We start from the raw sequence: 22,470 nt of genomic DNA on the forward strand, positions 1-22,470 counted from the left end.
TCACATCCCACACATTGACCATCTCGTTCTGTGATGGGTCCCGAAGCAAAGGACTTCAGTTGCGTGACATGATTGACGTTCCATCGAGCCAATCAGCTGCGGGAGCCGCCTTCGGACATGCGCAGAGGCTGCGGCGCCGATTGACGTGTGACGCACCAATCAGCGCCGGCGCTGCCTCCCTCCTCCAGCGCTCTAACCAATGGGAGTGAAGTCAAAGGAAGATTCGTCCGCCACCTCCCGCCCTTTGCAGCCGCCATTTTACGTCGCGGCAGAGAGACGGGTGGAGGGTGAGCATCATCCGGCTTCAGGTGCTGTTGTTTCTGCCTTAAAGCTCTCGCTGCGTGTGTTCTCTTCCCCTTCCCCTTCCCCCTCCCTCAACGTCCGTCGGAGGGTTCAGAGACGAGAAAAATGGTGAAAATATTTGTGGGGAACCTGCCGCGGCTGACGACGGCCGAGGAGATCCGGGCCCTGTTCGAGAAGTACGGCGAAGTGAGCGAGTGTGACCTCATCAAGGTAAGCGCGGGGGGGTGGGACCTCCGCCGCTGCCATGGCAACCGGCGGAGTGGCACCCGGCTGCTAGCCGTATGATGGCGGACTGGCCTTGTGTGAGGGCCCGTATCGTCAGTCTTGCTTAACTGGTTTAGCTGGTTATTGCCTCCTTAACCAGGAACGCGTATGTGGAGGGTCTTCCTCTGCAGACCGGTTAGGTAAGCAACTTAATTGGCATGGAAGAGTAGGTCTGAAGGGTCTGCTGTACACATCTGTTCAGCCCCTCCTGGTAAATGTCGGAAAATCCGTTGTTGTGCGATTGCAATACATTATACAAACTCTTAAGGTGTATAAAATGGAACTGTTAAATTAACTAGTGCAAAAAGTGGAAAGCAAGTAGTGAGGTACTTGGTTTCAATGTCCAGTCAGAAATCTGATTCGTTGACTGTGTGCCTGTACCTCTTTCCTGGGTGGCAGTGAGAAGAGTGCGTGCCCTGGGTGGTGGGGTGGGGGAGTCCCCACATGCCTGGTGTAGGGCTGGGGGTCGTGTTTGAATGGAAATATCTAATTGAGTGCACACTTTAGGCCTGGGGTTGCAAACAGGCTGAATTTTGTTCACTCTTCCTCTGGTATCACCTTGTTGGGAATCTCAGTGAACCTGGAACTGCCTGGTGGATGGAAGATGTGTTGGAGTCCGATGGCTTCTGTCCTCCACTTGCCCAGGGAGTGGAGAACAGAGTCGTTTTTCCAGTAGTGACCATTGGCTCTGCCAACTTTTTAACTTCCTTTCTTAGATATGGGGCCTAAAGCTGTTCACAATGCTCCAACTGTGTTCTGACCAATGCCTCTTAAAGCCTCAGCAGTACATCCTTGGCATTACGCCACACGCCATCATGTGCTCTGTGCTTTGTTGCTCAATCAGAATTGGAAACTTGTTCCATGACAGCAGTATGGGTGAGAGTTTACTAGTGACTTATGAAAGTGCCAATTCACCTATAAAACTAACTTTAATTAAGGCCATTACCCCTTCTGGGACATGGGTCACCTACAGCAGCTGGCCAAAGTCCTCTGTTCAGGGCTGATCGGCCCTGAGGCTCTGCGTTCACCAACAACTTGGCAAGGATCGTTCCTCTCCCGGGGACAAGGTCTTTGGAGTTTCTGTTGCTTTGGGTTTTTACGGACCCATGCCCAAACCTCCTTTCTTTCACAGCTGGACTTGGGACCGTCCATAGCAGAGTTAATAAACAGCCACTGAACCCAAGATCTTGTGGATCACTGAGGCATTGAGCTGTACGGTGCCATCAGAGATTTGCAAGCCACACACCCGGATAGTTTCTTACTGTGGCTGGCGACTTCAACCATGCTATCTGAAGCTTTAGATAGTTTCAGATCTAAAACTATCCGAATCGTTTTTATTCAGATAGTTAATAAAAAAACTATCTAATAAAAAAAACTGCTGAGAGGATCATCGGGTTCTCTCATAGAATCATGGAAATCTACAGCGTATTACAGGCCCTTCGACCCACAATGTTGTGCCGACCATGTAATCTACTCTACAAGGTGCCTAGAATTTCCCTACCACGTGCCCTCTATTTTACTAAGTCTCTTAAAAGATCCTATTGTATCTCTTTCAACCATTAGAGATATTTATCAGCAGCACAGTGCATGCAGGCCCTTAGCATTGTCAGTGATCACTGCCATCCATCCGACTATCTCTGATCCCCACCATCAGGCAGGAGGTTCTGTTGCATTAGGACAAGAGCTGTTAGAATGGGAAACAGTTTCCCAGGCGGTGAGAACACTGAACTCCCTGTCACCATCCAGTCTCATCATGTATGAAGTGCCAGGTGTGTTATACTTTTTAACTTGTGTTGTATATGATCTTATTATTAATTTATTTGTGGTAATATTACTTTGTGTGAGTTATATGCACCGTGTTGTGCGCCTTGGTCCAGAGGAACATTGTTTCATTTGGCAGTATACTTGCATGGTTGAATGACAATAAACTGAACTTGAACTTGTGCTTTAAAGGTCCTGCGTGGCAGATTTTTACTAGATTATAGACTGTTACTGGTCTGATTCATTGGTCTGTGTCTGTTCCCAAACAGAACTATGGATTTGTGCACATGGACAACAAGGAGGCAGCCAAGGAGGCGATTCAGGGTCTGCATCACTACAAGCTGCATGGCGTTGCCATCAACGTGGAGGCCAGCAAGAGCATGACCAAGTCCTCCACAAAGCTCCACGTAGGCAAAGTCAGCCCCAACTGTACCAGCGAGGAGCTTCAGGCTAAGTTCGAGGAGTATGGAACCGTGCTGGAGTGCGACATCATCAAGGATTACGCATTTGTGCACATGGAGAGAGGGGAAGATGCTATGGCAGCCATCAAAGGGCTGGATGGCACAGAGTTAAAAGGTACAACTACTGCAGGGCACTTGGCTTGAGCCAGTGGGGTGGGAAGGGGTGCTTGCTGTTAACAGCGGCTGCAGAGCCGTGGGGTTACACTGAGGTTCATGGTATTAGCAGCTTGAAGGTTTCATCTAGTCTCCTGGTTTTTTACTGAACATTGGGTTTGATTGAGTGTGTTGGAAGGTTATTGTCTTTGGAGCTCATTGATAAACAAGAGGTGAAAATTTTCTGTCAATGGTTAGAAAGACCTAACATAAGACATGCTATCTAATCCTGGTAAATCTCCTCTCCATCTCCTACCTATAATGAGCACAGTGTAGCTTTACCAACTATTTCCCTGTTTTAACCCTCCTATCCCCTGTACTTCTCTCCTGCTTTTCCCTTGGTCTCATCCAGGAATAGCACCCTACTGCCATTACCTTCCTCCCATTTTAACAATATCCACTGTTTTATTTCTTCATGTACCACTTCACTTTTAAATCCAGTGTCGTCGCTGTCTTTATATTTTTTCGTCTACCTCTTCCTGAAAGTGCTAACCTGTGACTGTTCTTGTCTTGAGTAGAATTTTTGAGTGTTGGGTTTTGGCCAGTGTGTTTTGTCACAAACTTTGCTGTGTGTGCCCTACCTATTTTTAAGGCTGATCCAGGCTCTGCAGCTTTGGTAATGTGGTTAATCCAGAGCTGAGCTTTATTCTCATACCAATTTTCACTTGTAACATCTCTGAGCGCCACCCTCGCTAAACTTACTCTCTGCTAAACTTTTCAATTGGCTGCCCTGTGACATTGTCTTCCACAAATAATCACCTGAAATCTGCTAACTGTGTCCGAATGCAGACCATAAATCTATTCACCCTTCTTTTCTCATCTGCCCACTGACCAGGTTGGGTTGCACTTTGATTTCAAATTTTCCATCCTGTCCCCTCGTATTTTTTTAAAGTGAAGGTGTCAGCTTTTGAGTTTGTTTGCCATTCTTGTGAAATGCAGCTGGGCTGTTTCACACACTTTTATAGATACAGGGTGAAACTGTTAGCATGAATTGTCTTCAGTGTCAGAATCACCAGCATATGTTGTGAAATTTGTTAATTTTGAGGCAGCAGTACAAAACTAAATAGTGCAGAAACATAAAGAAGTATTGAGGGGTTCATGGGTTGAATTCCCATTTAGAAATCGGGTGACGGGGAGGAAGCTGTTCCTGAATCACTGAGTGTGTGCCTTCAGGATTCTGTACCTCCTACCTGATGGTAGCAATGAGAAGAGGGCGTGTTCTTGGTGATGGGTGTCCTTAATGATGGACACCACCTTTGAGTCTTCTCCTTGAAGATATCTTAGATACTATGGAGGTTAAGCTCCAAAATGGAGCTGACTAATTTTACAACTTTCTGTAGATTCTTTTGATCCATTGCAGTAGTTGCCCTATACCAGACAGTGATGTAGGAGTTTCTGAATGCTTTCTGCAGTATACATCTATAGAAGTTTGAGTGTTTTAGGCGACAACCAAATCTCCTCAAAATCCTAATGAAATGTGCATCGATATGTTGGGACCAGGTTAGATCCTCAGAGATCTTGCCACCCAGTATCTTGAAATTGCTCACTCTCTCCACTTCTGATCCTTCAGGATTGGTTCGTGCTCCTTAGTGAACTTCAGAAAGGGTCAGACAGTCAGCTCTTCGGTCTTGCTGATGTTGAATGCAAGGTTGTTTTAAATAACCGGCAGCTGTGAATGTTGAATAACTTGTAGGGTAATGGTGATAGAACAGGGCATGAGGAGGAGTGTGAGATCACTGCTAGTCCCCTCTATGTAGACCTGGTGGAATGAATACCACCTTGCTGTGCAGTAATATTTCCCTGTTGGGGCTGAAAACAGTGTTCCTCATCTTTTATTTAGAATTGTTCTCAAGTGAGCTGGAGGTTAGCATTCAGCACTCCACTTGCAATCTAACTAGGAGGATCTCCTGGTCTGTTTGCTCCTTGGTCTGGCCTAGCAGCTGTTCACAGGTCCAGACAGTGGACACCAATCAAGGATTTTGCCCCGGTGTCCCTGGATATGGAACATGTGATGTCCATGGTTACAATGGGGGATTTTTGAGAACAGTGGGCCCCTCTGGTTTGAGCTTGCAAATAGTGATCTCCATATTTTAATTTGAAACTAAATGGTGTGTTTTATAAAGTCCTGAATTATCTATTGTGTTTTTTTAAAGCCTGGTGGGACTGAGACAGCCAATAAGCAGTGGATCTTTCTCCCTTTTGTTAGATTTGTCTTAATTAATCCTCACACTTTGAGGAACCAGACTCTTTCCATTCAATCAGCAGCACAGGAAAATGGACTCTGTTAGATGGCTGTAGTTTTAGAGAAAGACCATGTGATTTGAATTGAATTCTTGTAGGAAGGGTGAACACGCTTTTTAATTATTTCTGATGTGCAGCCCCTGATGTACAATAACTGTGTTTAATTACTGTAAAACAAAACTGTTTAGCAATATTTCTCTAACCACATCTTTTGTATGTGCTCGTGTTCCTGGTCTGTATCTATATTGATCCTGCCTTTGCTCTCTTGTTGGTCAGTTAGCAGCAGAAGGTATGTGTGTGTAGACCTCCAGCAGAAGCATTATAAGAGTATTTAGAGCTGTGCATTTACCATTCCTTTCACAACTGTGGGATCCCCATTGTGCATTTAAGCCTAATTGTATGTGTGTGTGTGTGTGTGTCTCTCTCTCTCTCACACACACACAAGATGACACACTCCCATTGTTAGTGTAAAACGGCATGGCTGGTGTTAACATCTGTATAAAACCATGTCATTTGAAACAAGAAGTATCAGACTTTTGCTTTGCTGTTTGGAAACTATCCGTTAACTGAATGTAGTGATCAATTTTGGGAGTAGTTTCACATCTAGATTTTCTATCTTTATTAAGAATTATTCTGCAGCTGTGTGAATGGATGTTAGGTGGGTTTGTGTGATGTGAACCCATGCCAAATCACTGGTAGAATCAGCACGGTTAGATCGGGTATATTGTGCAATTTGAGGCCATCTGCCCCATTTCTGTGAGCTCTTTGAACTGCCCTCCGCTGCCCTATTACTGGAACGCTGTACTCTCCCCCCTTTGCATGTATTACAAACATCACATCACAGTGACTAAGGGAAATAATCTGCAGGCACTGCTTCCCCTTGCATATCCTTCAGACGGGAGATATAGAAGCCTGAAGTCCCACACCACCAGTTTCCAGAACAGTTACTTCCCTTCAATCATAAGATATAGGAGCAGAGGTAGGCCATTTGGCCCATCAAGTCTGCTCTGCCATTCAGTCATGGGTTGATCCAATTCTTCCAGTCATCCCACTCCCCTGCTTTCATCCCATACTCTTTAATGCCCTGGCTAATCAAGAATCTATCTATCTGTGCCTTAAATACACCCAGTGACATGGCCTCCACAGCTGCTCGTGGCAACAAATTCCACATGTTTACCACCCTCTGATTAAAGTAATTTCTCCACATCTCTGTTCTAAATGGACGTCCTTCAATCCTGAAGTTGTGCCCGCTTATCCTAGACCCCCCTTTCATGGGAAGTAACTTTGGCATATCTAATCTGTTCAGGCCTTTTAACATTTGGAATGTTTCTGTGATATCTCCCCCCCCATTCCCCATTCTCCTGAACTCGAATACAGCCCAAGAGCTGCCTGACGTTCCACATATGGTAACAGTTTCATTCCTGGAATTATTCTCTTAAATGTTCTTTAAATCTTCTCCAATGTCAGTATATCCTTTCTAAAATAAGGAGCCCTAAATGGCACACAGTACTCCAAGTGTGGTCTTATGAGTGCCTTATAGAGCCTCAACATCATAACATCATAACCCTGCTCTTATATTCTGTACCTCTAAACCTGAATGCCAACATTGCATTCACCTTCTGCATCACCAACTCAACCTGGAGGTTAACCTTTCGGGCATCCTGCACAAGGACTCCCAAGTCCCTTTGCATCTCTGCACTTTGAAATTTTTCCCCATCTAAATTTAATAGTCTGCCGGTTTATTTCTTCCACCAAAGTGCATGACCATACACTTCCCAACATTGTATTTCATTTGCCACTTCTTGCGCCCATTCACCTAAACTATCTAAGTCTCTCTGCAGGCTCTCTTGTTTCCTCAACTCTACTCACTCCTCCACCTATCTGTTTCATTGGCAAATTTAGCCACAAATCCATTAGATAGATAGATAGATAGATAGATACTTTATTCATCCCCATGGCCCATAGTCCAAATAATTGACATACATCGTAAAAAGCAGTGGTCCCAACACCAACCCCTGTGGAACTCCACTGGTAACCAGCAGCCAGCCAGAATAGGATCCTTTCATTCCCACTCTCTGTTTTCTGCCAACCAGCCAATGCTCCATCCACCCTAGTAAATTCCCTGTAATTCCATGGGCTCTTACCTTGCTAAACAGCCTCATGAGCGACACCCTGTCAACAACCTTCTGAAAATTCAAGTACACCACATCTACTGCATCTTCTTTGTCTACCCTGCTTGTAATTTCCTCAAAAAATTGCAGTAGATTAGTCGGGCAGGATTTTCCTTTCAGGAAACCATGCTGGCTTTGGCCTAACTTGTCATGTGCCTCCAGGTATTCTGTAATCTCGTCCCTAACAATTGATTCCAACAACTTCTGATGTCGGGCTAACCAGCATTTTGTGTGTGTTGTTTAACAGGTCTATAGTTTCCTTCTGCTGCCTCCCGCCCTTCTTAAATAGCGGAGTAACATTTGCCATTTTCCAGTCATACGGTACAATGTCAGAATCTTATCGATTCTTGAAAGATTATCATTAATGCCTCCTCAATCTCCAGCTACTTCCTTCAGAACTCAAGATTGCATTCCATCACATCCAGGAGATTTATCCACCCTCAGATCATTAAGCTTCCTGAGCACCTTCTCAATCGTAATTTTCTCTGCACGTACTTCACTTCCCTGACACTTTTGAATGTCTGTTATACTGCAGATGTCTTCCACTGTGCAGACTGATGCAAAATACGCATTCAGTTCCTCTGCCACCTCTGCGTTTCTCATTGGAATATTTCCAGCGACATTTTTTATTGGTCCTATATCTACCCTCAACTCTCTTTAACTCTTATATACTTAAAAAAAAGCTTTTAGTATCTTTGATATTCGTTGCCAGCTTCCTTGCATAATTCATCTTTTCCTTCCTAATGACCACCTTAGTTTCCTTCTGCAAGTTTTTAAAAGCTCCCCAGTCCTCTATCTTCCCACTAGCTCTGCCTTCCTTGTGTACCCTCTCTTTTGCTTTTACTTTGGCTCTGACTTGTCAGCCACGGTAGTGTCCTTCTTCCATTCAAAAATTTCTTATTTGGAATATATCTGTCTTACACTTCATGTTCTGCTGTCCTTCCTGTTATTGTCCTTTTCCAGTGAACTTTGGGCAGTTCCCCTCTCATGCCATTCTAATTTCCTTTATTCCACTGAAATACCAACACATTGGGATTTAGCTGCTCAAATTTCAAAGTGAACTCGATCATATTGTGATCACTGTTCACTAAGGGTTCCTTGACCTTAAGCTCTCTTATCACCTCTGGATCATTGCACAACACCCAATCCAGCACAGCTGATCCCCTAGAGCAGGGGTGTCAAACTCATTTTAGGTCACAGGCTGGATTGAGCAAAATGCAGCTTCATGCGGGCCGGATCAGTCGGACGCGTGCGAACGCAGTTTTCAGTGCCTCCGTTTTTTCAGCCTGCTCTCATGTGTCTCAGTCTCTGCTATAACTACAAAGTGTTTCACTTTACAAATTCCGTTTCTTATGAAGAAGACTGCCGAGCAAGACTGCTGAATAAACACTAAAAACCCTGAAAACCTGGAACCTGAATAAACTCAGCATTAGCCATATCATACGCCATAGGCGCTTCGATTACTGGGGCCAGCTTTAATAGTAATTAGATATTATCTCGTGGGCCAAAGATAATTCCACCACGGGCCGGATTTGGCCCGCGGGCCTTGAGTTTGACATATATGCCCTAGAGGGCTCAACAACAAGCTGTTCTAAAAAGCCATCTCTTAGACATTCTACAAATTCTCTCTCCTGAGGTCCAGTACTGGCAGTACGACACTATTACCACTTTGTACAACAATAGGATTTGGGTGTTTTGTGTGGTTTCTGGTGTAATTTGTATTTGTGAATGTTGTGTCCAATACTGTGCTTGTGATGTTGCTACAAGTAAGTTTTTCTTTGAACCTGTACCTTGTTCATATGGCAATGGACTTGTCCTTGGATCCGTGTAATGACTGGGCTCTTCTCTCCATCCAAGGCAAGCGGATACACGTGGAGCTGTCCAAGAGCCGACTACGAGTCCAGCCTGGAATGGGTGAGAAGAACACCTGCTTCCGGTGCGGAAAGGATGGCCATTGGTCCAAGGAGTGCCCGGCAGACCGGCCAGAGCTGGCGGTGGGCTTCGCCACTGACTACCTCGACCCCTTCGCCATGTCCGCCCGCTACGGCGATCAGCCGTTTTTCGATAGCCGTTACGTCGACTACTATGAGAAGTACCGGGCAGGTGCGTATGGAGCGGTGGGGACACCCTACCCCGACCGCTGGGGGGCTCAGCTGGGGGCCTACGGCGCCGGGCTGAGAGAGCGCTTGCCCAAGGCGTTGGAGGCATACAGCCAAAGTGCCATCTCCCAGCCACCCACCTACTACGCTCGGGATCGCAGCCCGCTGCGGCGTGCTGTAGTCTCAGCAGTCACTGACTACGCCACGGCTGCCACAGAGTACGCCGCTGCTGCCACAGCCTCCGCCACTGCCTCTGACTACGCCAGCTACGCCGCCCAGGACTACACTGGCGCCAACTTCGCTGCTGCAGCGGCCGCTGCGGGCTACGGAGCGGCCAACGCGACCACCACCAGCGACTACACCAACGCCAGCTACACTGCCGCTGACTACGCCAGTGCTTACGGCTTCGACTACTCCAGTGCAGCGGCCAGCAGTGCCGCCTACTCTGCCGGCTCCACCGGTGAGGTCTTCGCAAGACAGTCGCAGTACTCTGCCTACTGAACAGCAGGTGAGTGAGGGGCAGCTGGGGGCTTCCCGGGGTCTCTCTCCTCTTTCCTCACCAGCCCCAACCAGTCAATCTGCCAGTGTTTACTCTGTTGTACCCCACCTGGGAACCCAGGAATGGCTTCCCCCACACCGGAATTCCTGAAATCATGTCTCCACATCTGGCTGCGTGTGTGCGCACAAGTGTGAGTTGATCCCTTTTTACTCGTATAAATATCCTGTCATTAAAACTGCCGTATTGGAGTTGAGGATTGAGGTTCTCCGCAGTATCGCTGCCTTCTTTCTTGTCCTCGGGTGCTCTCTGCTCACATGGGTCTTTCCCTTCAGCCTGCCTTGGTCAGAGGGAAGAGAACAGGAGTTAATCCGAACCTCTTTCCCCACCCCCACACTGTCGGATGGCACTTCTCTTCCTGTGACTGTGTGTATGTCACGTGCAGGGCACCTCACAGCAGGCTGTCCTTGCTCCAGATTTCCTCCCCGTGATAAATCTACGTCCTCACTTCAGTGGGATTAATGTCTTGGCAAATTACAACAGTAGCAAAAAAAATAGGCCACCAGCTTCCCTCCAGCTGTGCCTAGGTACAACCTGTCTCTGGCTAATTTGGTAGTGGCCATCAGGAATGTGACAGGACCACCAACCCCTCACCACCCCGTTGCATCTTTCCGCAGGTATGGCAGCTGGAGTTCCTGCTGTGATCCATGATCTCTCTCCCTCATTCCCGATGTTGATCTGGTGCTCCAGGCATTTCCAGCCCCTTGTGTGACCCTACAAACTCCTGTTGTATAACTGTCACTCGCCCTCCCCTTTACTCTAAAGCTGCAGCTGGTTACCTATTCCAGGTGTGTCACTTGAACGTTTCTCATCAGCTGGTCACTATGTCACAGGCCATCCTTCAACTCAACTGGTCCGTGTCAACAGGCAAAGTCCCTGTGATCAGTAGTAATGTACTGTGTTATAATGGGCCCCTCAAGCCACTGCAGATTATCCACCTGCCCCAGTGCTCAGAAATTCCTCAGTCTTGAAAAGCTGAGTATCCCAGCCCTCTTAGCAACAAGTTGCAAAAGTTTGTTTGCATCCTGCAGTGAGATAATGTCTCGTTCTATCCCTGACCCAGTGGGTTTAATCCAGCCTCATCAACCACCCTTGGAGTTTTATACACTGAGAAAGAGATGAGGGAGTGAGCAACATTGGAATCGCTCAGCACATCGAAGATCCTGCGTCGCCTTTCAGGCCATATATCCTGAAGCTGTGTTTAAAGAAGTAACTCCTCCTTTCTCATCCCTTTGTTTTTGTTTTCAAGCCCACCCCTACATGTTCTTTTTGTATGTTGCCATACGTTGTTGAGACTTTGAAGCTTGACCTTGGTTACTTTTCTGGCTGACGCAGCGAAAGGCGATGGGCTCTGATGCACGGGGGGCTGAGCGAGTCCAGGTGAGGCGGGAGCAACTGTTGTGTGCGCGAGCGCGCGTGCGGATTGACCTTCCTTGCTGTCGGCAAGGGCCGAGTCCGGGCAGCGCCAGAGACGGGCGGCAGCGATTGCAATTGATCTAAAACTGTCCTCTCCCGCTGCTGAGCAGAATTAACCACTCCCTTCTCCCCACGTGTTGCCGTGCAGAAGGAGCCCACCGGGTGAGGCTGACGCTTACCTTTGGACCTGAATCTAAGATCTCTGTGCGGTAGGAGCTCGGGTGCCACTGACTTTGACCAGCTTGTTTAAACACTCAATGGCGTGCTGTCTGCTATTCTGGTGGTTTAGTTATACCTGTTGTGCCTCTTGCATTCCAGGAAGGATAAACTGTGTGCATGCCTTTGTACAAACTTGAGCTGAGGAAGTTGTTGTCATTTTTATTAGACGTGGTGTGCAGTCTTCAGTTTTTCCTCCCCTACCCACCTCCGTTTGTTTTCTCTCCTCCTCCTGAGCCTGCCCACTTCCATGTGAGTATAGTGACCTTTCCAATACACCTTACCGTGCCTAAGTTATTTCAGACACATAGGTAATCTTCAGTCAGACCCCAGCTCCGCTGTGTTCCTGCAGAGACCACAAGCTAGAGTTCGGGGATGGTGCTCGACTCGCCATTTTCTCCCTCGTTCCCTCCACGCATGTCCTGCCAGCATCGACGGCACAGATCAGGTGTTCGAGTCCTTCGCTGGGGTTGCTCACTCGCGCACTGAACCAGGTTAGAGGTTGGGGAGCGGGTGGTGGTGAGGCGGGTCTTTTCCTTGGCCGGCCATTAACGGGTTCTGCTTGAGTGGCTTGAATCGGGACGAGCGTTAGACAGGTGCTTCTTGCTACCGTGTGCTTCAGCCCATCGTTGCTAAAGATGTGCTGTACTGTTGGTTTTTTCTGCCCCTTTTACTGAGCAGTTGAGTGATTTGTGCTGAGATCATGGATGTTTCAAGGGTTTTAGCAGCCTCTTATCAATTGCTGCATTGTCTGTTTTTGGTGGTGGTTTGCAGTGATGTTTCCATGTTCTACTAGTTAACGGGAGGGCCAGTTTTTAGTTAATGAGAGGGGTGGGAGAGAGTGGAGGAACTCCTGTTATCATCCCCCACTCACCCCCTCACTTTTTTTGTAGTATCCCTCACCCGATGTCCATCTGCCAGCCTGAAGGCTGGTTACCCCTCCCAGCAGCCATTTAGGTGTCCTTTTGTATTTACTCCCCAAACCCCCCCCCCCCCCTCCAATCTGCTCAAAATGGTGTAGCAACTGGGGTCAGGTGATGCTGCCAGGGAGAGGGGCCATGAGCATGCAGTGTGGACGATGGGCCATCACAGGGCCAGTACCCTTTTTAGTGGAGAGTGCAATTTGCCAATGGTAGCGAGGCGACGTGTGTTGGGCGTTGAGGTTTTTCGTGTCTGGCGGTGTGACCGACGGCTCTCCGTGCGTGATTCTTTTTTCAGCTCGCGGGGACAGTAGGTTTGTTGAATGAACTGAATTGGTGTATCATCTCCCCTCCTCTTTAACAGTTTTGTGCCTGTTGGAATCTCAGCTCCTGTTCCCTCCAGCGGAGCCTCTGGACAGTAGCAACTATCACACTAGCTTCAGGTTGCATTTCGTGGTAACTGGCGCAGCACCTTGTTTCTCTTCTCCGTTTTTTATTTTGATTTCTGTTCGGACCGTTCACTTCTCTATTTTCCCCTTCCCTCCCCTTTCCCCTCCCGTTCCCCACGTGACTGGGACATGGTTCCAAAAGGGGCCTGTCTCATCTGGCCCTCCGCTCTGTTTTTTATTTTTCCTCCTTCATTTGGCGAGTGTCGGCAGCGCGGAACGGCGCACGGCGCGGGTCAAGTGCGTGATCTCTCGACACACGCGGACGTACGCTCGCGCGGGCACACACACACCTCTCCATCCTTCCCTTCCCCTCCCCTACCCCCCTCTCCCATCTCTTCACCCACCCTGTCCCTCCCAACCTCCAGCCCTTTCCATTCTCAGGCCTGTCGACTTGTAATGAGAGGCGCCGAGGGCAGGGGAGACCCAGGGCGTGCTGACGGCGCGGCTGCCTGTTTAACCTCCTGCTCTTGTCCACTTCCCCAGTCGCCATTTCCACCAGCGGCCAAGGCTCGAGAGATGGAAGTGCAGTTTAGAGTGCGGAGACAGCGGGGGGCCTGAACGCACCCAAGTTGCCACCTGCTCCACCAGTAACAGAAATTAAACTGCCTGGCGCCTCGAGGTGCGATCGCAATCTGAGGAGGAATGCAGTGGGATGCTGTTGTGTTTTGTCGGCTCCTGGAGGCGGGTGTCCCTACTTGCGTGCAGTGCCACAGACGTTGCACGTGTAGGACCTGTTCGCGTAGTTTAAAAGGGTTTGCCACAGCGCTCGAGGGGTACTTGTCAGACCCCAAACCCTTCCCCCAAGGGTCATGTTACGACTGGGTGACTAAGCACGCAAAGTAATAATCTTGGTCAAAGAGGTAGGTTTAAAGGAGAGAGAGGCAGAGGGGAGGAATTCCGGAGGGGAGGGGGAATGGAGGGGCAAGTGTGAGGTGGGGACTGGAGGCGCAGAGCTCTTAGCGAGGCATAGTGCTGGAGGGAGTTGCAGATGACAAAGCGGGTGCGCTTGGAGGGGAGGGGGGAATCTGAACACGAGCCTGTGGCACTTACACGACCGAGCGGGCGAGTACCGTGGTGATGGGTGAACGGAACTTGGCGTAAATTAGGGCATGGCCGCCTTTCTGTCCAGTCCTGGAGGAGGTTTTGCTGCCACCCTTCTGTTTTTCGCTGACCCAGGCCCAGTATTCGTCTCCACAACCCCTCACACACCATGGATCATTTGCAGTTGTTTTCAATTCCCTCACCGCCAGGCTGGCGATGTAATCAGGACCACGAACCCTGGCTGATTTCCACCTCACTACCTGATTTACCCTGCCAGCCTCAACCCCCACCATCCTGACAGCCCCACGATGGAATACACTACCCTCCTTTACCTCCTTCACAACTTCCATGCTAAACCATTGAATATAAATAACCCAGGGTGGCTCCTCGACAGTGCTAAGGTGGTCTACTCAGAATGAACCACCACAATAACCTGAGGGGATCAGGGTGATCTCAGATGCAGAATCTTTCATGAATTCTTCGACCTTTTCTCTTAACCCCCTCCCCACCTCTCTTCCCCACCAGGACTCATTTGCCTTTTTTGTTTTGAATGTTGGGCACAGACCAAAAGTGGCGGTGTTACTGCCTTGAGCTGGCCTTGGGCGAGCTATGTGTGCGTTCTCCATCCGTGGCGTTCAGAGTGTCTTTGAATAGTCTGTGATGTGCTTCCTTTTACAGATTTGGTAATACCTGTTGACAAGACCGCGGTCCCCCCTGCTACTCACAAACTCGGGTCGTATCTTGTGCGGATTACCCTCACCGTCGGGATTTAGCGCGGACGACACCAGGGAAAATACTATCTGTATACATAAAATATTGTGCTTTTCTGTTAAACTAGCAGTGAAAAGTTGATTTCTTTTTTAAATTTTCCCCAAATGAACTGTGTTTTGCTTTTTTTTTGAAGTTCTTTTTTTAAAGAAACAAATAAAAAAAATTTTGTTTGATTTTGTGTTGCTGGTAACTGTTCTGTGATGGCTAAGGTCACTAATTGGGGAGCTACCCTTGATTTTAAACGTGAACGTAACCCTTTTGTAGTACCCTGCAATAAACAATGAGAATTTGAACAGTCGCAGACTCCGTGTAAAGTCTTATTTAGAATTGCAGAAAAACAGGCTCTTCAGACTATACTAACCCTCTCTCTACACTGATCTTCCCTTAACCTACGACACACTTAACACACTAGGGCCAATTTGGAGCAACAGAATCACGCACGGTAAAACTACAGGGTCACAGCCAGAACATGTAAGCTCCACGCTGACACGTCCAGAGATGAGGATTGAAAATGCGTCTCTGGAGCTGCACAACGAAGTTATTCCCTTCAATTCCTCCCCACTACAGACCCTGATGCCAGCTGAAGGAAGGTGTGGTGCAAACTGTTCCCAAGTAAAAAACTAAAATTGTATGTAAGTTGCATTGCCTCCAAGGGCTCATAAATTGTGTATTTAGCAGGAGTATTTGAGAGTGAAGGCCGGTGCACTGGACTGGATGACAGCTTTGATCCTGGTGTTATCAGACTCCTCCTGTGACACTTTGAATTGCCACCTCGTGGCCCTTGTCTACCTGCCTTATACTCCCTTTGCAGCTGCAACACTGCTCTGCATTGTTTTAGGCTACGTGGATATACTTGTTTTTTTTAGCATGATCTGCCTGATGGCATATACAAGCTAAAACTTTTCTCTATCTTGGTGCACATGACAATATACCAATCCCCAAGACCAGCTCTGAGGTCAGGGTAGTACCATCACCATCTCCTAGAAGGGGCATCCCTTTAGTCGGCCCAGGGTTGCTGTGGTGCTCAACTCCACCTATCTGACAATTATCCTGTGCACGTGGTGATCAGCTACTGTCCTCTGGACTTTTTCCTCAATTGTATTCCCCCTGAGAGCAGAAATGGCTGATGTGCAAGAGCATCATTTAAAGTGATTGAAGGGAAGTACAGGGAGGATGCAAGAGTATATTTTAACATGGGTTAAGTGCCAGAGGTGGTTGTAGAGGCAAATTCATGAGATATTGAAGAGATTTGGATACTGGGAGGGAAGGGTTAGATAGGCCTTGGAGAGGGTTAGTTTAATCTGGCACACAGATGTTGTTGTCAACATTGTGGGCTGAAGGGCCTGTACTATTCTGTCTTCAGTGGGGGGAGGAGTGGCTGCAAAATCCTGAATTTCCACCAGGTGCATGCAGTCTGTACAACGTTTGATTACCAACAGGCAGGCGGAAGTGTCATGGTCAGGAGAGGAGGACGTTCTTTGGATGACAAGTTTGACAGCGAAGTTAGAGGCAGCAGAGTGAAAGGGCTTTGGCTCCACGGGAAGAGGTGAGGCAGTTGTTGATTGCAATAGGAGGTAGTATGTGTGTGAGGCCAGTTTTCTGTGGTTGGTGTCAGATGTGGGGAGTCCTGGAGTCTCCCAGCATCCCGGACGGCCACATCTGCACCCGGTGCATCGAGATGCAACTCCTAAGGGACCATGTTAGGGAACTGGAGCTGCAGCTCAATGACCTTCCTCTGGTCAGGGAGAGTGAGGAGATGATAGAGAGGAGTTTTAGGCAAAGTGGTTACTCCGGGGCCACAGGAGACAGACAAGTGGGTCACAGTCAGGAGAGGGAAGGGGAAGAGTCAGGTACTAGAGAGTACCACTGTGACTGTTATCCTTGACAATAAGTACTCCTGTTTGAGTACTGTTGGTGGGGGGGGGGAGGAACAGCCTACCTGGGGGAAGCAACAGTGGCCATGCCTTTGGCACAGTCTGGCCCCATGGCTCAGAAGGGTAGGGAAAGGAAGGGGAGGGCAGTAGTGATGGGACTCTATAGTCGGGTTCAGACAGGCGATTCTGTGGACGCAGGAAAGAAACTGGGATGGTAGTTTGCCTCCCAGGTGCCAGGGTTCGGGATGTTTCTGATCGCGTCCAAGATATTCTGCGGTGGGAAGGAGAACAGCCAGAGGTCGTGGTACATATTGGTACCAATGACATAGGCAGGAAAAGGGAAGAGGTCCTGAAAGAAGACTACAGCGAGTTAGGAAGGAAGTTGAAAAGCAGGACCTAAAAGGTAGTAATCTCGGGATTACTGCCTGTGTCACGCGACAGTGAGAATAGGAACAGAATGAGGTGGAAGATAAATGAGTGGCTGAGGGATTGGAGCAGGGGACAGGGATTCAGATTTCTGGATCATTGGGACCTCTTTTGGGGTGGGTGTGACCTGTACAAAAAGGATGGGTTGCACTTGAATCCCAGGGGGACCAATATCCTGGGGGGCAGGTTTGATAGAGCTGTTGGGGAGGGTTTAAACTAGTTTGGCAGGGGGGTGGGAATCAGAATGTGAGTGCAGGGATTAAGGTAGAAGGACAAGGGCATGATGCTAAGAGTTCTGAGTTGATGAGGAAGGACAGGCAGGGGACAGAACATAATTGTAGCCAGTTGAAGGGGTTGAAATGTGTCTATTTCAATGCTAGGAGTATTAGGAACAAGGAGGATGAATTTAGAGCATGGATTAGTACATGGAATTATGATGTTGTGGCCGTTACTGAAACATGGTTGGACAAAGGGCAGGATTGGATGATGCAGGTCCCGGGGTTCAGGTGTTTTAAAAGGAATAGGATGGGGGGGAGTGGCATTGCTGGTCAGGGATAGTATCACAGCTATAGGAAGGGAGGATGCTGCAGAAGGAGTGTCCATAGAGTCAGTCTCGGTGGAAGTCAGAAATAGGAAGGGATCAATCACTGTGCTGGGAGTAATCTATAGGCCCCCAAATAGCCCTCAGGATACAGAGGAGCAGATAAGCAGGCAGATTTTAGAATGGTGCAGGGTTGTAGTTATGGGTGATTTCAACTTCCCTCATATTGACTGGCACCTCCTGAGTGCAAGGGGGACAGATGGGGCTGAATTTGTCAGGTGTACTCAAGAAGGATTCCTGACACAGTATGTGGACCGGCCGACGAGAGGAGAGGCTATACTGGATCTAGTTCTGGGTAATGAACCTGGTCAAGTGACAGACCTCTTGGTGGGGGAGCATTTTGGTGAGAGTGACCACAACTCCCTTTGCTTTCAGCATAGCTATGGAAAGGGATAAAATCAGCATTAGGGTAAATGGTAAAGTGCTTAACTGGGGAAGGGATGATGCAGGAGCTAGCGAGAGTAAATTGGAAACAGATGTTCAAAGGGGAAAGCACAGAAGTAATGTGGGAGAAGTTTAGGGACCACTTGAGCTGGGTTCAGGATAGGTTTGTCCCACTGAGGCAAGGGAAAAAATGGTAGGAAAAGGGAACCGTGGCTGACGAAATGTGAGGCAACTCGTCAAGAAGGGAAAAAGAACCATATGTTAGATATAAGAAGCAGAAAGTAGGAGGGGCTTAAGAGAAATATAGTGTAGCCAGGAAGGAGCTAAAGAAAGGACTTAGGAGAGCTCGAAGGGGGCATGAGAAGGCCTTGGCATGTAGAATTAAGGAGAACCCCAAGGCGTTCTATGCATATGTGAAGAATAGGAGGATGATGAGAATGAAGGTGGGACCGCTAAAGGATAAAGAGGGCAACATGTGTCTGGAGGCGGAGGCGGTTGGGGAGGTCCTAAATAAATACTTTGCTTCAGTATTCACAAGTGAAAAGGATCTTAATCAGGATGAGGTCGAGGTAGAGCGGGCCTGTGTGCTGGACAATGTGGAGATTAAGGAAGAAGTGGTGTTGGATCTTCTTAAAAACATAAGATTGATAAATCCCCAGGGCCGAATATGATACACCCCAGGTTGTTGTGGGAATTGAGAGGAGAGATCGCAGGAGCATTAGCTATGATCTTTGAATCCTCTTTGGCTGCAGGGGAAGTGCCGGAGGACTGGAGAATGGCAAATGTAGTTCCCTTTTTTAAAAAAGGTAATAGGGAGAAACCTGGGAACTATAGACCAGTGAGTCTTACATCGGTGATCTGCAAACTACTGGAAAGGATTCGTAAGGATAGGATCTATGAGTATTTGGAGTAGTACAGTCGACTCATGGATAGTCAACATGGCTTTGTGAAGGGAAGATCGTGCCTCATGAGCCTGATAGAGTTTTTTGAAGAGGTAACAAAAGAAATTGATGAGGGTAGGGCAGTGGATGTGGTGTACATGGACTTTAGCAAAGCATTTGACAAGGTCCCTCATGAGAGACTCATCCAGAAAGTCAAGAGGCATGGGATAAGTGGAACCTTGGCTGTTTGGATAAAAAATAGGCTTAAAGGAAGAAAGCAGAGGGTAGTTGTGGAAGGAAAGTATTCTGCCTGGAGGTCGGTGACTAGTGGAGTGCCGCAGGGATCGTGCTGGGACCCCTGCTATTCGTGATTTTGATAAATGACCTGGATGTAGAGGCGGAAGGATGGGTGAGTAAGTTTGCAGATGACACAAAGATTTGGAGGAGTTGTGGATGGAGCTGTAGGTGGTCAAAGGTTACAAGAGGATATAGACAGGCTGCAGAGTTGGGCAGAAAAATGGCAGATAGCGTTCAATCCAGGCAAGTGTGAGGTGATGCATTTTGGAAGGACAAACCAGAAGACTGAGTACAGGATTAATGGTCAAATAAAAACACAAAATGCTGGCAGAACTCAGCAGGCCAGACAGCATCTATGGGAGGAGGTAGTGACAACATTTCGGGCCGAAACCCTTCATCAGGAGTGAAGTAACATGGAATGGTGGAGAGGGGATAAGAAGTGGGGGGAGGGATGAAGTAGAGAGCTGGGAAGTGATAGGCTGGAGGGAAATGGGCTAGGGGGAAGGTGGAGAATAAAAGAGAAAGAAAGGTAGGGCTGGGGGGAGATTATAGTGAGGAGGGAAAAAAGAGAGAGAAAGAGAACCAGACTAAAATAGATAGGGATGGGGGTAAGGGGGGGCAGGGGTATCAACAGAGGTCTGTGAGTTGAATGTTCATGCCAGCAGATAGGAGGCTCCCAGGCGGGAGATAAGGTATTGCTCCATCAACCTGCGTGTGGCCTCATCTTGATGGTAGAGGAGGCCATGGACAGACATATCGGAGTGGGAGTGGTCTGTGGAATTGAAGTGTGTGGCCACAGGGAGATCCCGCCACTGCTGGAGGACTGAGCGCTGGTGTTCGACGAAACGGTCTCCCAGTCTGCGGCGGGTCTCCCCAATGTATAAATGGCCACATCGGGAGCACTGGATACAGTATATCACCCCAGTTGACTCGCAGGTGAAGTGGTGCCTCACCTGAAAGGACTGTCTGGGGCCTGGGATGGCGGTGAGGGAAGAAGTGTGGGGGCAGGTGTAGCACTTCTTCCGTTTGCAGGAATGAGTGCCCGGAGGGAGTTCGGTGGGGAGGGATGGGGTGGATGAATGGACAAGGGAGTCGCACAGGGAGCGATCCCTGCGGAAAGCCGACAGTGGGGGTGGGGGGAGGGGAAGATGTGGCTGGTGGTGGGATCCCGTAAAGGGTGGCGGAAGTTACAGAGGATTATACGTTGGATCTGTAGGCTGGTAGGGTGATAGGTGAGGACCAGGGGCACTCTATCCCTGGTGGGCTGGCGGGGGGATGGGGTGAGGGCAGAGGTGCGTGAAATACGGGAGACACGATGGAGGGCAGAGTTGATAGTGGACGAAGGGAAGCCCCCTTCTTTAAAAAAGGAAGACATCTCCTTTGTCCTAGAATGAAAGGCCTCATCCTGAGAGCAGATGCGGCGGAGGCAGAGGAATTGAGAGAAAGGGATAGCATTTTTGCAGGAGACAGGGTGGGAGGAGGAATAGTCTAGGTAGCTGTGGGAGTTAGTAAGTTTGTAGTAGACGTCGGTGGATAGGCTGTCTCCAGAGATAGAAACAGAGAGATCTAGAAAGGGGAGGGAGGTGTCGGATATAGACCAGGTGAATTTGAGGGCGGGGTGAAAGTTGGAAGCGAAGTTAATGAAGTCGATAAGCTCAGCACGTGTGCAGGAAGCAGTGCGGATGCAGTCGTCGATATAACGCAAGAAAGGAGGACAGATACTGGTGTAGGCTTGGAACATAGGTTAATGGATTAATGGTCCATTGATCCATTGATACATCTCAGGATTAATGGTCAGTTACTTAAGAGTGTGGATGAACACGGAGACCTTGGGGTTCAAATCCATACATCCCTCAATGGTCGCTGCATGGGTTGATAGGGTAGTTAAGAAGGCCTATGGGATGCTAGGCTTCATTAACGGGGGATTGAGTTCAAGAGTAGAGAGGTCATGTTGCAACTCTACAAATCTCTGATGAGACCGCACTTAGAGTATTGTGTTCAATTCTGGTCCCCTCATTATAGGAAGGATGTGGAAGCTATGGAGAGGGTGCAGAGGAGATTTACCAGGATGTTGCCTGGATTGGAGAACAAGTCATATGAAGCAAGGTTAGCAGAGCTGGGACTTTTTTCTCAAGCATAGAAGAATGAGAGGGTACTTAATAGAGGTCTACAAGATTATGAGAGGCATAGATAGGTTGGATAGTCAGTACCTGTTTCCCAGGGCACCAATAGCAAACACCAGAGGGCATATGTACAAAATTAAGGGAGTTTAGGGGAGACATCAGGGGTAAGTTTTTTACACAGAGGGTTGTGAGTGCCTGGAATGACTTGCCAGGGATGGTGGTGGAGGCTAAAACATTAGGGGTATTTAAGAGCCTCTTGGACAGGCACATGGATGAAAGAAAAATGGAGGGTTATGGGGTAGTGTGGGTTTAGTACTTTTTTTTAAGGATTATATGGGTCGGCACAACATGGAGGGCTGCAGGGCCTGTACTGTGCTGTAGTGTTCAATGGTTCTAAGTTGTGAGTGCATGGGGGGAAGGGATTGCAGGTCACTGCAGATAGTTGTCTGTGAAGCGCAGAGGGTGGATATCACTGCCTCTTGATAAACCATGGATAGGCAGGAAGGATGCCAAAGGATTCGGTAGGATAGAGAGCAGTTCGAAAAATGGTCGATGGAAAGTGATAGGTTACACTTCAGGAGGTTAGAGGGATAGTAAATGGCACCGATGTACTAAGGGATGGTGAGGTCTGAAAATGCATTGCAAGTGGAGAGCTGGTAAAGACGGTGTACAGCAGACCTGCTTCTATCAGGATGTTGAGAACAAATTGAAGTCCTGTTGCAGTTAGGTCACATTGAGTATCGTGTGCAGTTCTGGTTGCTTCATTACAGGAAGGATGTGCAGACTTTAGATACAGGAGAGGTTCACCAGGATGCTGCCTGCACGAGAGAGTATGAGAGTTGGGATTGTTTTCTCTTAAGCACTGGAGGCTGAGGGGTGACCTGTTACAAGTTTATAAAGCAAAAAAGGCAGTTGAGAGGGAATGTGTAAAGGAAGTTTGAGATACAATGTGGAATAGGCCCTTAGAGTCACACTGCCCAGCAATCCTAGGCTAATCACAGGACGATTTACAATGACAAATTAACCTAATGACTGTGGGAGGAAACTAGAGCACCTAGAGGA

The 22,470-nt window shown here is 48.2% G+C and overlaps 1 protein-coding gene across 3 annotated transcripts; it reads left to right on the forward strand.

Annotated features, from left to right (window-relative positions):
• The first annotated feature begins 234 nt into the window (after positions 1-234).
• LOC140718520 (RNA-binding protein 4B-like) lies at positions 235-15,120 on the forward strand. Of its 3 annotated transcripts, XR_012096728.1 has the most exons (5): positions 236-513; positions 2,598-2,904; positions 9,212-9,961; positions 13,494-13,629; positions 14,730-15,120. XR_012096728.1 is itself a non-coding variant. In XM_073032478.1 (4 exons), the coding sequence occupies exons 1-3, from the start codon at positions 409-411 to the stop codon at positions 9,952-9,954; spliced, it is 1,155 nt and encodes a 384-aa protein (XP_072888579.1). In that variant the 5' UTR covers positions 236-408; the 3' UTR covers positions 9,955-9,961; positions 14,730-15,120. The 3 variants fall into 3 exon arrangements, 2 of the variants coding, with proteins under 2 accessions (XP_072888592.1, XP_072888579.1); XM_073032478.1 differs by lacking the exon at positions 13,494-13,629; XM_073032491.1 differs by lacking the exons at positions 9,212-9,961; positions 13,494-13,629 and having other exon boundaries at positions 235-513.
• Positions 15,121-22,470: the final 7,350 nt, after the last annotated feature.

This window comes from Hemitrygon akajei, chromosome 2, assembly GCF_048418815.1.
Source record: "Hemitrygon akajei chromosome 2, sHemAka1.3, whole genome shotgun sequence".
Taxonomy (NCBI): Eukaryota; Metazoa; Chordata; class Chondrichthyes; order Myliobatiformes; family Dasyatidae; genus Hemitrygon; species Hemitrygon akajei.